This window comes from Mercenaria mercenaria, chromosome 17 (genome assembly GCF_021730395.1).
Source record: "Mercenaria mercenaria strain notata chromosome 17, MADL_Memer_1, whole genome shotgun sequence".
Taxonomy (NCBI): domain Eukaryota; kingdom Metazoa; phylum Mollusca; class Bivalvia; order Venerida; family Veneridae; genus Mercenaria; species Mercenaria mercenaria.
In genome coordinates this window covers 64,134,438-64,149,951 of record NC_069377.1, presented here as the reverse complement: position 1 = coordinate 64,149,951, position 15,514 = coordinate 64,134,438, and the positions used below count along the sequence as shown (strand labels likewise).

The 15,514-nt window shown below is 33.2% G+C and overlaps 1 protein-coding gene across 1 annotated transcript; it reads right to left on the bottom strand.

Annotated features, from left to right (window-relative positions):
* Positions 1-5,069: 5,069 nt before the first annotated feature.
* LOC123536391 (uncharacterized) lies at positions 5,070-11,337 on the bottom strand. The gene is made up of 2 exons (XM_045319549.2): positions 11,072-11,337; positions 5,070-6,958 (listed from the first exon to the last, which is right to left on the bottom strand). The coding sequence occupies exon 2, from the start codon at positions 6,956-6,958 to the stop codon at positions 5,417-5,419; it is 1,542 nt and encodes a 513-aa protein (XP_045175484.2). The 5' UTR covers positions 11,072-11,337; the 3' UTR covers positions 5,070-5,416.
* Positions 11,338-15,514: the final 4,177 nt, after the last annotated feature.

Sequence of the window (15,514 nt, the reverse complement as noted above, 5' to 3'; positions counted from 1 at the left end):
ATGAAAAATATGTGAGAATTGCAAGAGGCTTGCTACACTGAATTCTTTCAGCATACGGGTTAAAAATATTATATCTACACAAGGATGCTTGCCTGTTCTTAAACGCAATTTGAGTATTTTGGCCTATTCGTTTCAATTTTGGCTTTTGCCTGGTGAATAGTTTCATTGTAACAGTTAAAAATCTTCATCATCATCATCATCAGTAATCGCCTCACTCTAAAAGAGTATACTTGCGATTTCATTAAAATACTGTACATGTGCAGCCGCAAGGGACAACTATTTACATCTAAAAGGTAAAAGTCTCTCTTTGTACACAGTTTAAAAACTGATAAAACAAAGATGTGTTGATATTTCCTAGAACAACCGTAAAGCCCTATAGCGTAGGCTGATTTATGGCACATTGAGACAGGCGGTTCCTTGGAGGGAAGAAGCTGTGTTGGTAGGCAGATTTGCTACAGGAGATTTGGTTGTACTGTTGGTTATGGATTCAGGCTGATCTTGATTGCCGTAGAGGAGAGTCAGGAATAATGGCGAAAAGATTATGCCTAACTTGTACAACATGGTTACTCTGGACATATTGCGTCTGTGCTGAAGTGTGTCCCACTGGAGTTCATGAAATATATTTGAGACTGAACTTGCTCGTTGGTAGTCATTGAAAAGCGAACTTTGAGTCTTTGCCTTACATGAATCATATTAAGAATTGTTTTCTTAGAATTTAAACATGTAAATGTGCATGTATTATATTAGTACGCATGCATGATTTTCAAGGAGATTTTTGTATGCATTTCTAGAAATGTATACCCATAGGCATACCCATAGGCTGTCAGTTTGGAAGATATTCTATAGTGTTTACCTGACAGACAAGAAATCCATGACCTGTACTTTTCTTGGTGTTTTGGTCATTTAAGAACATAAGGCTAGTAATTCTTTTTTTAAAATGGCCTGGCTATGTGTTACAGCTCTCATGCAGAAGATTGTTAATTTTATATAGAACATATAGCAAATTTAGTTATTACTCAGTGTACAGCCATATATGTGCGTGCATCTACATATTTACATGTGCATACTATTTTAAAATGTGCATGCACGAACAATGCACTTTCAAACAGAACACACTATAAAAACACTGACAACTTCAGCAAACAATCAACAATATATCCCAGGACACTCTCCAGGCAGTGCATGGATACTTGGTGTTGATCAGTCACTACGCGCTATTGATTGCTTCCAGATACTCTCTCCTAGCTGGATGCCTTTAAGCTTTCTGATAGTTCTCTTTCTCTCGCCTTCAGCGATGCCCATGGTGCTTAACATCTTCCAAAATGAGTGTGTGCAGTTTGGAGGCACCACATGGAATAGTCACGCCAAACACCCAAGTTTTCAGTAGCGTTCATCAAGCACATAATACTTGACAAGTTCCTGCTGAAATCGCATCGAAATTCCAAGGGGAGTGTCAAATTGATCGTCATATTTAACTTTACGGGCAAAGACCACCAATTAAAAAAAGTACACGGGAACTAACAATAAGGTATGACTAAATCCGTTCTGATTTCATGGCTATGTAAACGAATCCAAATTAAGGTGATTATTTTTTTCTCAAAATTTAAACATTGTAGAAAATATTTCCTATAGCCTATTCAGTTAAAATCTCTTTTGCCCACTATGACGGGGGTGGGGTGGGTGGGAGGCGGGGGTCATTTGATTCACGCGAACAATACTCATACAAAGTAACATGTCTGTGCGATGTCTGTGAAGATTAGTGCGTTATATACGGAAATATGTTTTGTCATAAAATGTGCATTTAAAATTGTTTCTGCCAAGTCTACTATTATGTTATTGAAATTAACACCTTTTTTCGCGCTTTATTTTGTTTTTATTTGGTTTAACCGATACAATCATAGATCATAAGGCGACTTTCAAGTTTTTGATGGTGGAGGAAGACCCGCCTTTTCTCGAAAACTGGACATGAAAATAAATGTCGGAAATGAAAGCTGTTGACAACTAGAATCGTCGTATATTCGAACACTTAAGTTTTCTTTTGACAACTATATACAAACAAAGGCTGAGGATGTGTATGTACATACAGGATTCAATAAATTTGAGAATCATAATAAAAAAAGTCAGTGCAACTGGTAAATTGATTTGTGTTGGCACCTCTGATTAGGCCCCTTATCCGTCATCCAGGGACGTTTTTATAGCTAGACTGACCAACACGTCTAAAGAAAACAATAAAACTTTGATCGTAATAAATGAAACTATTGTTTGTAGAAATGTTGTTGTCGTCTTTCAAACTGTAAGAGGCAAAGGACTACCCATTTAAAACATATATGTTATATTAGAGCATATAACTGTAGCATCAAGCATCAGGCGTCAGACTTTTCTTTTTTCCTTACTCTGTGTGTCAGTTGCTGGTATTTCTATATTTATATGTACATGATTGAAGATAACAGATAAAGTATAAATCGTCTCAATTTTGGTTAAATGTTTATAAATTGAACATATTTGTAGAGTAATATTATTCTATTCGGGTCTTAATATAAAACATATATATAGCATCACATATTCAAAGTATGTTTGGCATTAACAGTTAACAACATAACAGTCGGTATAGTCACTATCATGCATTGAAAATACAGCTATCATTGACGTAGGAGCGTCTTCAAAGGTGGAAGCTTGGAAGGAAACTGGCAACTGTATCCAAATTTTCATTTTTACCATTTTTACAAAGCCTTCTCCCCAGCGAAAACGGAGTGTTGTGGTGAAAGGTTGAAGAGATGGGCTGGGTATTTGGAGATTCCGTTCCAACGCTTTGCGTGTATTCTCAATATTCAGCATTAAGTTATATATTTATTGGTACAGTTAAATAGTTATATACTTTATGTATTCAGTCCAGAAATTTATATACACATGTATCAAGTTTTCACGACCCCTCTGTATGTTCCACTTCTACATTACGAGGTATTGACATAAATTTAAAACAAAGACTTAAATATATTCCTTTCTTCAGTGACTGTTTAACAAGGAGAATGTCAGTTTATATATTTAACGGCACATTCATATAGATTTCAGTGCATGCTACATCAATATTTTGAAGCCGTGGGCTATCTGAATATATTTCTGAGTAAACTTATTGGCATGTCGGTGGAATATCATAAACCCGGAACATATATAAAGGACTTTTCCTTAAATACACACTCAGGAGTAAAGAAATGCAGAAAGGTAGTGGTCAGTCTATAAAGATTGCGTCGGAATTTTCCGCATTTATCTTTTCAGTTTAGGCCTATTTTACATATGGCGAATATGATGATTTGTTTGTTTGTTTTGGGTTTAACGCCGTTTTTCAACAGTATTTCAGTCATGTAAGGACGGGCAGTTAACCTAACCAGTGTTCCTGGATTCTGTACCAGTACAAACCTGCCAACTTCTCCACATAAATTATCAGAGGTGGAGGACGAATGATTTCAGACACAATGTCTTTTATCAAATCGTCATGGAGAACATACGCCCCGCCCGGGGATCAAACTCACGACCCCGCGATCCGTAGACCAACGCTCTCCCTTCTGAGCTAAGCGGGCGTGCTGCGAATGTTATGAATTACATCCTAATGTCCTATCAATACAATGTATATTTCTTTTAACTCATCAATGCGTCAGATTTATTAAACAAGTTTGTCTTTGTTTCTTTTCCAGTTTAGTCAAATGAAATGTTGCCTAAGGAAATATAATAAATGTGTAGTTTTCCGGTAAATTTTGACTTTTATTTCCCTTTTACATGTTATGATGAATGATGTATCAATCTATTGTCAATATTTAAGTTTTTAATTAATTTACGTGGGAGAATTATGTTTAAAATGAACGTTACACATACCGTGAATGTTTCAGTTTTAAAAGTACGTTATTTTTATTTTTGATTTCCGTTTTTTTTCTGCTCTTAACAGGGATGTCTTAGTTTGGACAGTGTAGTGCAAAACCAAAGTGTTTTAAACATATTTCAACAGTTTTTTAAATCCTAAAAGGACCTTTTCAGTAGTTATAGAAACATAAGTCAACATTTATCCTTTATCAGAGTTACATTTTAAAACTGGCCTAAAGACTCAATTTTATTTCACTGTACCCATATAAAGAGACTAAGTGTGACTTTGAATGAAATGTCCCCACACACCACCTTTAATACAAAAATATGTTAAAAGTGAAAAAAAAAGAACAAACAAGATTACAGGCCTTTAAGCTGCACCCTTTAACTGTCCGTTAGTGAAAAAAAAAAACATTATATAGATTTTTTTGAATGCCCTAAAATTATCAACAGGATGGTATTTTAAGCAAAATGAGCAGAAAAAACAACACTTTTTTTTTTTTTAATTTTCGACTTCTTCCCTAGACATTTATACTCGAGAAAGGATTTACAATTTTTGCGATTAATCTTATACGTATCGTCGCTTGCATACCAAGGGTATTTCTGCGATCATTTTTGGGGCGATGAAGGGGTATATATACAAAAAAAAAATATTCTCTACTTTTCAGAAGTTTAATGTTTAAACTTTCTGTTTGGAATTATGTTAGGCCTGTCTTGGACATTCGCTTTCCCGGTAATTTTGGAGAGTCAGACGTATCCCTCTTGCATAAGCGGAGCAATAAATAGAATAGAAGTTTTAAACATTTACAAGAAAGACTAAATCAAAATATGTGAGCTCTATCAATAATGATACGGATGACTGGTTAAAATATAAAAAACATTATTAATTATATGACTGGTTGAAAAAACGTCCGTACGTTTTTACAAATTATTACTGAACACTGCATGATAATATATAAAAGACTATACGAAGAGAGATGGCTCGAAACGGTTGCATTCTTTTCCGAAATATATAGCATATTCTGGCTATCGTTTTGTAGTCAACAAAACCTTTAAATTCCGACTTAAACCGGACATATTGCATACCTTTTATTGTTACTAAAATGTTTTTAAAACATATTTTGCTTGGAAAGGATCTTAGGGAAACTGGACTTCAGGCCGTTGAGTACTAGTTTGGCAAGTAACTACAAAAATTGGGAACAAACAAATTTATAAAATCGTCATAATCATTTTATTGCACATTTTAGAATATATTTCTCGACAACAACATCTGTAACATTAATTTACACTACGATGTACACATATCACTATAGCACTTCTGGTTCAAAAACCAAGTATTTACATAATAAAAGGACAGAGAATATTTTACACAAAGGAGAAATTACAGTTAGAGATTTAAGGAAGAAGGAATAAGATTGAATTAGACAACACATTTACGAACTGTGTGCATGAAATAACATAGCAATTGTTGCATTTATATCATAAATTCACTGAACTTCGTAATATTCAGCTATGCTCAAAGTGTCGTTTTCCATTTTATTTATTAATGAGTTACAGTCTGATTTCAAACAATTATCTCTTTTTCATCTTCGCTTCCTAGAGAACTAAGACCTTCATCAGAAAATTCATCCCAAAGTTTAGTTTTCATAAAACTTTCCATTTCGTCATCTTCACTGACTTCCCGATTTTCATTAAAAATAGCTTTTACAATGTCAGAGACGCTGCTTACATTATGCACGATGTTCTCGCTCGCTGTACTTATAGAACTAATGTCACTGGGATCAGCGAGTAAAGAATCTTCCTCACTTAGACTATAGTCCACAAGTTTGCCTACGCATGCAGTGTTAAGGTCGACTTCATGTTGACCAAGAGTACTGTCCTCTCGAGACGTTTCGTAGTTGAGACTAACATGTGGTTCTCTATAACCATGGTTGATTTCAGATACGTCCGAGATAAATGCCGTATCAAAGTTTAAAATCTCGTCCTCCTGCCCGGAATCACTGCTTGTGTCGTAGTCTTGGAAAGTTAAAGATGTCTGTGAACTTTTACGTTTTGGTTTGGCTGTTTTGTTCTCAGAACCAGTTATCTGACGCTGCGTAGAATATTCCGAATTTGTTTCTGCGCCGTCACCTCGTTCCCGGAATCTAGAATCACGGAATTTGTAACCAGGTGAGCGGTATGTAATGTAGTCAGCGAAATATTTCTGTAACAATGCTTCCTTTCCCTCCTTCTGGTTCATTCTGGCAATTTTTGTAGCAATATCATTAGCAAGTTTGTCGTGACGTTTTATTGTCCTACTCTGTTCTTTTGCAGCTTTAAGGTTTGGCGTCGTGTGGATTTCAGTTCCGAGGTTATTAAGTCTTTTTGCAGTCAAGTCAGCTACAGAACAAGTTTTTGTTTTAAGTGATTTTCTAACAGCATATTTCACATCATTAACATTATTCTGTATTGTGCTAGTTACATCTTTACTACGTACAAGTTCGAAATCATCAGATTGTCCTGTCATGTTTCTGCTCATTTCCATTTGGCTTGCAGACGACAGTTTGTTTATTTCTTCTGCCGACACAGCCCCACAGAAATTTAAAAATCCTTTCATATTACTTTTGTCCACATGAGAAATAAATTCATCCATGCTGCTGTCAGAGTCGTTGAAATATATTTCCTTCACAAACTCGTTGTCAGCGTCATGTTTGTTTAGCCTTGTTTTATGTGAATGGACAAGTCCTGCCAGTTTTTCAACGTTTTCATATTTATTAGTTGATCTCTGTCTGTTTGTCAATTTCCTGCGCTTCGCTTCTGACATTTTTGGTGCGACAAACGCTGTGTTCACTTTGCGGAATATAAACTCGTAGTCAGCGTCCATTCCCCACGACCTCATCACCTTTAGCACGCGACTTTTGGCAGGAAGCAGACGTTCAATACCTCGGGAAGACTCGTAGATTCCGAAAGCCTCCGGAGTTCCATTTTCCTTGCCTTCTTCTGTTTTCTTCAAGACCATTTTGATGACATCACCACATGTTGTGTACTTCGAGACTCCCTTCACATATTTGAGGTTTCCATCTATTTTCATTGGGACATCAATGTATTTTCTCCTTGTATGAGACATCTGAAAATACAAAATTAAAGCACAAATAAGTACGAGCAAAGCATAAGTATGAAAGTGCAAAGAACACGGCCGTAGTCTGACCGCAACTGTACGAAAACGGCATCATAGTTATATTAATATATAAGTGAAAACTGGTTTATGTTATGCATTATTAGTACTTCGAGGAAGAATGATGTTGTATGAACTTGCAAAATGAAGTTATGTTTAGTCAAAAAACATAATTTATATGCTGAGCTATATATGACTGACTTACCACAAACGACTGAACATAGGAAAACATTTTAGTCCGACTTTAACACTTATAAGTAAACATTGATAATGAATTCAAATGGAAGTTGTTAGGTATTTATATGAAATTCTACAGCGATCGTAAAATGATTTGAAAAAAATAGATAATGAGTTTTTAAAAGATAAACCCATAATTTTGATGTAAATGAAAAGAAAAATGAATGTTTTCATCATAGATGTTCTAATTATTCCCGCCCAGAGACAAGCAAAACCTTTGTCGGTGTGATACTTCAAAGAGTTATCAATGTGCCGAAATATCTTGATATTGTTTCTTACATGCAGATTATAATTTTTGATAAAATTTATCTAATAATAACATTGTATGATATCATCATTACTTCCTTTTAACATTTATCATAATCTGATTAAAATTGTAAGAATTTTCTAGATAACATCAGGATAACAATAGAACGTGATAATGAAGTCGTAATTCTGTTTACAATTTTGTGACAGTATGTTTTACACTTATTTAAACTTAAATTCTACAAGTCAAACGATTGGGAACAATTTAAAATAATATTTAAAGAATCTGAAAGAAAAAATCAGGAGATATGATTAAATTAAAAATCGACTCCAAGGCATTTGATTCAACTTCTCTAAACAACCGACAAAATACTGGTCACAATTGTCGCACGTATAAAAAATGATATAATTACTTGATAAAACGTGAAATGCCTAATTCGGATAGGATAAATAATTTAAAGGTCCATTACTAAGGGAAAGTGAGTTGGCAATTTTTTTCATAGCCAGTGCATAGACTTCTGCAAGACACTAAATAATGAAGAGTGGCAGGTCAAAATTTACAGAAGGTCTTTGGAACTCAAAGAAATGTATGTGTATTATGTTGAAATTTCAATGAATCGACAGAATGACCCCCCAGGTCTTTTTAACTTTCTTCATACTTCATAGAAAAATAATTGTACATATACTGCGATTTATTTCGAATTTCTACATACCAACTTTCATTTTCCAATAAAATGAAATAATTTCTGTGCTTTTTAAAAGAAATTAAAATGTTCACTTTCCTTAGTATTGGACCTTTAAACACTGTAAAACATGCTCAAGCTTACAACCAAACAGTCGAAATTATAAATGCAGTCGCCGGTGACCAGCCCTTGTTCATTGTAAATTTAAATATATTGGTCTTTAAATCAGAAGCATTTGAAAGAATTTGTAAGGTGTTATTACCATAAAGTGAAATGTAATTAAATTTATGACCTCTTTAAATCAGTCTCTACTGCCCCGTGTAGCTGTACCATTTCTACCTATTTACGCCAGCATTGCATGAATAATCTTATTTGACCATAACTTTAATGTTTAAGTACGCATAATGACATAAAACCCTAGTTTTAAGGTTTTTATTTCTTCCTCAGTGAGCCTTTAAATTATTTTTGTGGATACTTTATTACTCACCAAAGACAACCTGTAAGATCGTCCTGATAAGGACATAAATTACAAAAAGTCAGCGGCGAAGAAATATAGGCTTAATGTGTTCCCTTAACATGAGATTTAACATGTTGAATGGTTTGAAAATAACAATTTAGAACATACATTTATTTGCGTAACCGGAGTAATAAAACTCAAAGAAAACACATAAAATAGATAAATCACACAGTAAAACAGTGAAGGACAAGCGACTCGAGTAAATTGTCATTTTTCATATCTGTCAAAGGAAAATAGTCTTAATAATATTTTGTAATAAGAATTGTCATCGGACGCCAGCCTGGCTTCATATTTTGTAATGATTAATGTTTTCTAACGCTGAAGTACCTGTTGAATTGTTGCAACAGTGAAAAAATTAGAACCTTTATGAAAAACGTGACTACTACAGAGAATTGTGATATTGAAGACGAATTTCATTTTATCTGTATCTGTCCTTGTTTTGCTGATCTTAGAAAGAATTATATTAAGAAATATTATTACCATAGACCATCTATGTTTAAGTTTATAGAACTAATGGAAAGTACAAATAAGACTATATTAAGAAATTCAGCAAGGTATCTTAACGTCGCATCAACTTAGACGTTCTCTAATAAATGTTGAAACATAATTTATGTTCATCCTCTGCATATATTAATTGATATTATGTATAAATAATTTGTCTTGTAATACGTGATTTTTACGTTTTATTATTATTGTATACACTTTGTGTATTTGATTATGACGATGTACTGTCTAATAAAATATATGTTCTGTTCTGTTCTGTTCTGTTCTATAGATATCTAAAATTTGAATATATGTATATATTTGAATATACAAGAAAATATTATTGAACTAAAATATCTAAAGATGCTAAAATGCTTTACATTACAAATAACGATATGATACCAAACTAAATTAAAAATTTGTGTTTTTCAGACAATATTCAGTTCTGTTCTGTTCTATTTGATCCGATGATCAAATGACTTTGATTTTTACTATCGAAACATTTGCTCGAACTTAACATTTGACCTTCACACAATATTTCCTTCTTTATCAATAACTGCTTTATAATGGTAATGGAAATGATCATGAGTTCAGAAGGACTGAAACGTTTTCTGATATATCAACTTAGTTTGCACGTGTGACAGACTGAAAATACTTCAACCCTGACCGATAGTCGAACTCGATACCTCTTACACCTAAGGTGGACACTCAATCATGTTGCTATAACTGTTTCAAGCTTCAAGTTTATTTATTAAATCCATTAACCTCAACAGTCCAAAACATGTATGACGACCAGTTAAAAATTGCATATATTTAACACATATATTTCATACATTGCATTTAGTATATCAATAACAAAATGTTATATACTAATGCTTAATTAAGACTTTAAGAAAGCAATTAAAGTAACAGGAAAATACATGATTTTGATACGAGACTAGAAAACCAGCTCATACAGCTATAGGTAGTACAAGTGCACCCTTACACTGTACATTACTATGTCTTGTTATACATGCATTTTCACTTTTGTATTGAATTGATCCGTTAACTTTTACCAGGTTCGACCTACGAAATAAAGATACAAGAAAAAAAATGATTATACAAAAGTTAGAATTAAAAGTTCATATCTCATTATATCCCACAGGAAGTATCTTTTACAATTATGACCAGTGGCAGAATGACTAACGCTGGGACTACCGCACAGAAAAGATGGTTTGAATGCGTGTCATAACTGACTTGTTCATATAATTACCTTAGTCATCCTTAAAACAAAAATATCATTCACTTATCAATGTATGCTTCATTGAGGACACGAAAAGATACAAAGTATGAATTAAACATGAACACCCCGTGACAAAAAAAAATTGTTGGTACAGAAAAAAGTGTATCAATCATCTGTTTAACAAAACAAGCTTACTTTTCAACAAGCATTTTACTATATGTATAATTTTATAGCTTTAATTCCATATTTTACTTGCTGCAGAAGTTTTAACTATTTCTGCCAAATTCTTCTAACGGTAAGTAAAACTGTGTGCATTAAAATTTGGTGAGAAGACACATCATTAAACTTAAAGAAATATTCAGTGTAAAAACAATCTATCCAGTTTGTACAAGAAAAGAGAAAAAAAAATTGTACTTTTGTTTTATAATTCTGTTACTTGAAGTATTTTTTTTGTATTTATATACATTTAGAAACCCTTTTACCAGAGTATATTTCATCCAATATATAACTTTTAATTGTCGTCTGCACCTGTATCGCTTTCACAGATTTATAGTAGTTTTAAACCGAGATTTAAACATCGTTTATCTTTCATTACAAAGTTATTAATAAATATAAATTTAAAAAGTATAAATTTTACAAGATATGAATAAAGTTTTGAAAAATGTAGACATACATACCTTTAAGTTTGAAACTAGCAATTTCCTTTATAATGGTGTCTTATGGTAACAATCTCCAAAATATGCTGTCTTCGGTTATCTTAACTGATTCGTAACACTTGTAATTGAAAAATCTAATGCTCGTTTAACTGTCATTGCAGTTTTATATCCTTGTCACGTGACGGACATTAACTTAACGTCAGGACCGTAACGCCCGCAAGGTATTATGGGTGGCCTCGCGCTGAAAATTGTCTTCTGCTTGACACGCGCTGTGACTTCCTTGACCCCCGACCAGCAGAGGCAATTTAGACAAAAATACGACTTCCTAAAAAGTAAATTTAAAGACAGAATGCCTATTTCTTTGCACAATTGCAATTAATTATCAGAATTGTGTTTATAATTAGTTAAGGTTGTGCCTATAATGAGATGATAGTGGAAATGACATGTCCAAACATTGCAGTTATTTGTTTAGGGATTAGGAAACAAGGGCCAATCGGCCCCACACCGGGGTTTATAAGTAAATATAGAATAACGTGTAGATAATCCGAATTACAAACACTTAATACTTGAGATAGGTGACCAAAATATGATATTATTTTAGAGCATTGTTGTCAGTAATCATTTGTAAGCAATTATTAGTACATAATGCAAAAGTCAGATTTCGTGGTAAAATTCAATAAGTAATTCCATATTTTTCATATTTTAACGATTTTTTTTTAAAAAAAAAAATGTGTATTAAACAGCTTATTAATTGTCATTAACTTTTACAAAGCCGCATATTTGGTAATGTCCTAAAAAAATTCTCAATATGTGTTAAGTTTCTTCTCATTTTTTATGAACCTTATTTATATTTTGAATTAAAATTCTTTCAGCACACGTAAACATAAGAGGGATGTGGATTGCGTTACAAGCGTCGCTACATTGAAGATGTTTGTTCAAGCACAATACACTCTTATAGTTTAAGATGTAATAAAATTATATCGCCTGTGAAATAGTTTTAAAAGAAAATTAAACACTTGAAAATAGGACGAATATTTGAAAATTTAATCTACAAAAAATATCTGACTCATCATGGTTAATCTTTCATTCATGACATAAAGCAATAAATACATCGTTGATATGGGAGAAAACGTAAATCACATCTTTTTAAAGCTTTAAGAACGCAAACTTGAGGGGCTTGATTAAAATAAGAGAATAATATATCCTTACATGAGGAAGAGAAATCTTTTAATTTAGTTTCTATTTATTTGATATTTTTAGTGAGGCTTATCAGGTGTTTAGCTATAGTAGTTTGTAACCTATTTTCAATTTAATATTTTTGTTTCTTTACATTTCTGAAACTAAAATTTATTACAACCATCACTGATAAAAAAAACCCCTCTATTATTAAGAGTTTAATTAAAAAGTAAGAACTACAGGAGAACAAAATCATTGTAAAAGTGACACATGATAACAGCCACGATAGTGTCATAGTGTTGTACTTGTAGTAAATCTAAAGTGCCAAAAGTGCGCTAATCGCCAGGTTCGGAGTCGAATTAAGGTCTGAACCCTGGCCTCTGGGGACAGCGATGTGTCAACGATAAACAACTTTGTTATCTATTGTATTCCTTGTGTACATACATGATAATTTCCAGGTTTTACGACTGATATCAACTTAAATTGCAATAAAGATGTTTTAATTATTTTCATTAACTCGTGTCAGGACAAAGTTCCATATTGTTAATGGTCATAATTTTTGGTTTTATCTCATCATCTTTTTTTTCACCCAATTCTAACCAATTTTGGCAAGACTTTAATTAAGTCTTGTGTTTATATGTATGTTGTCACATTTCTTATTTGGAACTTCTCCTATGTTGCATCCGATAATCTGAATATTATAGGCAAGTTCCCTAGTTCAAACACAAGTGGGGTTTGTAGATAGTTCCTGAGGTATCAAAATGTGCGCACGCCTTCTGGATCCTAGTATAGAACGATGTATAGTTGTGGTTGACAAGGACATTTTGGCGAAACCCATTACAATGTACTAACTATCAAGTTTTATGAAACTTTTCTGTCCTTTTTTCTTCGTGTTATATTTCCCCCTAAACAAGACACAGAAAGACCCAAAAATTCACCAACAGCTTTCACATATCCATAAATTACCCAACAAAACCCACGCAAATAAAATATTTAGAAGTTATTTTTCAAAAGTTGGCCATCTGGTAAATCAAAGTGAAATGCCGGTACTTTCTCAAACATTTAAAGATGTGTCGAATAATAAAACAATCATCCGCATTAAAACTTAAGGTAAAATCGGTTGTCATAATTCATTAATCTGTAACACGTATCCATAAATATTTGATTAATACTTTAATACCACACAAAGATAAAAGAATAACTACCGATACAAATCTGAGTAAGTGTAATAAGTAAGGCTTAAAATCGGAAAATCAAGTAAATCCCAGTAAACATTGTAGCAGATCAAAGTTGCTCCTAATTCCACTTAGAAACGATGTTTGCCTCTATAAAAAGTTCTATTCTACTTAGTTTGCAGACATTATTGCTACTGGTTTTGGTTTAAACATATTTCATTTTTGAATCATTTTCACAACATGAATACAGATATACAATAAGGGATTGGACAGGAAGCGTTATAAGCTTAAGGTTGTCTTCTCCCTATTACAACAATATGCATACATAGTTCATGACAGTATAAACTTTTACTAAAGAATATCTATATAGTTATATAGTGGCTATCTCTAAAGATTTCCGTAGTTGGAAATATAAGAAGAAAAAAATACAGAAATAGTAAGAAATAGACAACAAAACTAGTGGCAATTACATGCTTACTGTTGCTATCACTCGATACAGTTAAAAGGGTTTTGATATGCTATTTTTCACGTAAACTATTTCTGATATGTGTACTTCTTGTAGATCAAAATCTTTTGGATTTAACAATGTAACACTGAACAGCAGTGATATGACATTACACAATTGTATTCTTAAGTAAGAATACCTCGGGCATACAAAAAATAGTGATAAGGAGTTTCTACATCCCCGCAGTCACAATTTGGAGACTCAATAATGTTTTTGGCATAGAAAGCTGCATTGCGTATGTAGCCTTGTATGAAGTATTTAATTTTTTGTTACTCCTATCAAAAGTACTTTAGAACAGTGGGAATATCATTATCTAACATACACTTAAAGGATGCTAAAGAACAAGCATTACGTATTTCATCTGGAAGCGCATTGAAGTCCCTTATGACTGACTGATAGAAGGAATGAATTGTAAAAAAATGCAGTTTGTGTGAATATAGTCTGAATATTTTTAGCATTTCTAAGGGTGTACCTGCGGTCTCTTCCTACATTAGATGGAACAAGATCTGAAAGATAGGATGGTGTGAGATTATTTTTCATTTTACTGAACAGAACTAAATTATACTTTTTCCTTCTGTTAGCAAGGGGTTTCGTTGTTCCAGTTACTAGTCTTACTGCTTCATGTTGAATTGTTTCAATTTCTTGTTTTTCATTTTGTGTGCAATTGCCAAAATGAACGTCGCCATATTCAAGAAAATGTCTAATGAATGATTTGTAGATTACCTCAAGAGAATTTCTGTCCACCTGAAATTTTAACTTTTTCATAACATTTATTCCCAGCTAGGCTTTCTTTGTTATGTAGTCAATTTGTGAAGTCCACCTAAGATCATTGGAATAAAAATACTTAAGTGTGCTTATGATTATGGACTTTATTTGTTGACATTGCATTAATAGTGGAGGATGATAAGCTCTATTTTGTTTGCGGGATATCAATAACGACTCGGTTTTAGAAGGGTTAAAGTTCACTAGCAATCTTGATGCCCAGTTTGAAATTGTCTGAAGATCGGAATTTAAGATAGCAGAAACAGTATTTGGATTTTCATCTACAGTTGAAAGGCTCGTATGATCTGCAAATAATCTTATATGAGCTTGAATATCTAGGACTTTGTCATTGATGTAGATGAGAAATATGAGGGGCCGAGGATTTATCCTTGGGGAACCCCTGCAGTGATTACCTTTTGAGCTGAATTCAAGCCAGTGAGTATAGCACTTTGTCTGCGATTATGCAGGTATGAAGAATACCAGGATAATAAGGACCCAGAGATTCCAATAGACGAGACCCTTGTGCCAAACACGGTCCAATGCCTTGCTTATGTCACAAAATATAGCCCTTATCTCTTTACCAGAATCAATAGCTTGTGGGTATATGTACTGGTTTTGAGCTAAACATTTTGCGTAGGCTTGTCCAGAAAACTTTCCGGACAGTGGGGTTTCTGCCTCAAATTTGTAGAAAAGTATTACCAAGAAATGCACGTGCTCATATTGTCAGGACATACATGTGCTGTGCTTGGTTTAAGACTTATTACTCTTTGAAATCTTACAATACTTATGCTCTTGAAAACTCCTCATACAGTTTTCAAGTGATTCAAATAAATCAACAGTAATGTG

What these genes read in the sequence shown, in the direction of transcription:
- LOC123536391 (XM_045319549.2), bottom strand. Translation starts at nt 6,958, where the DNA reads ATGTCTCATACAAGGAGAAAATACATTGATGTCCCAATGAAAATAGAT.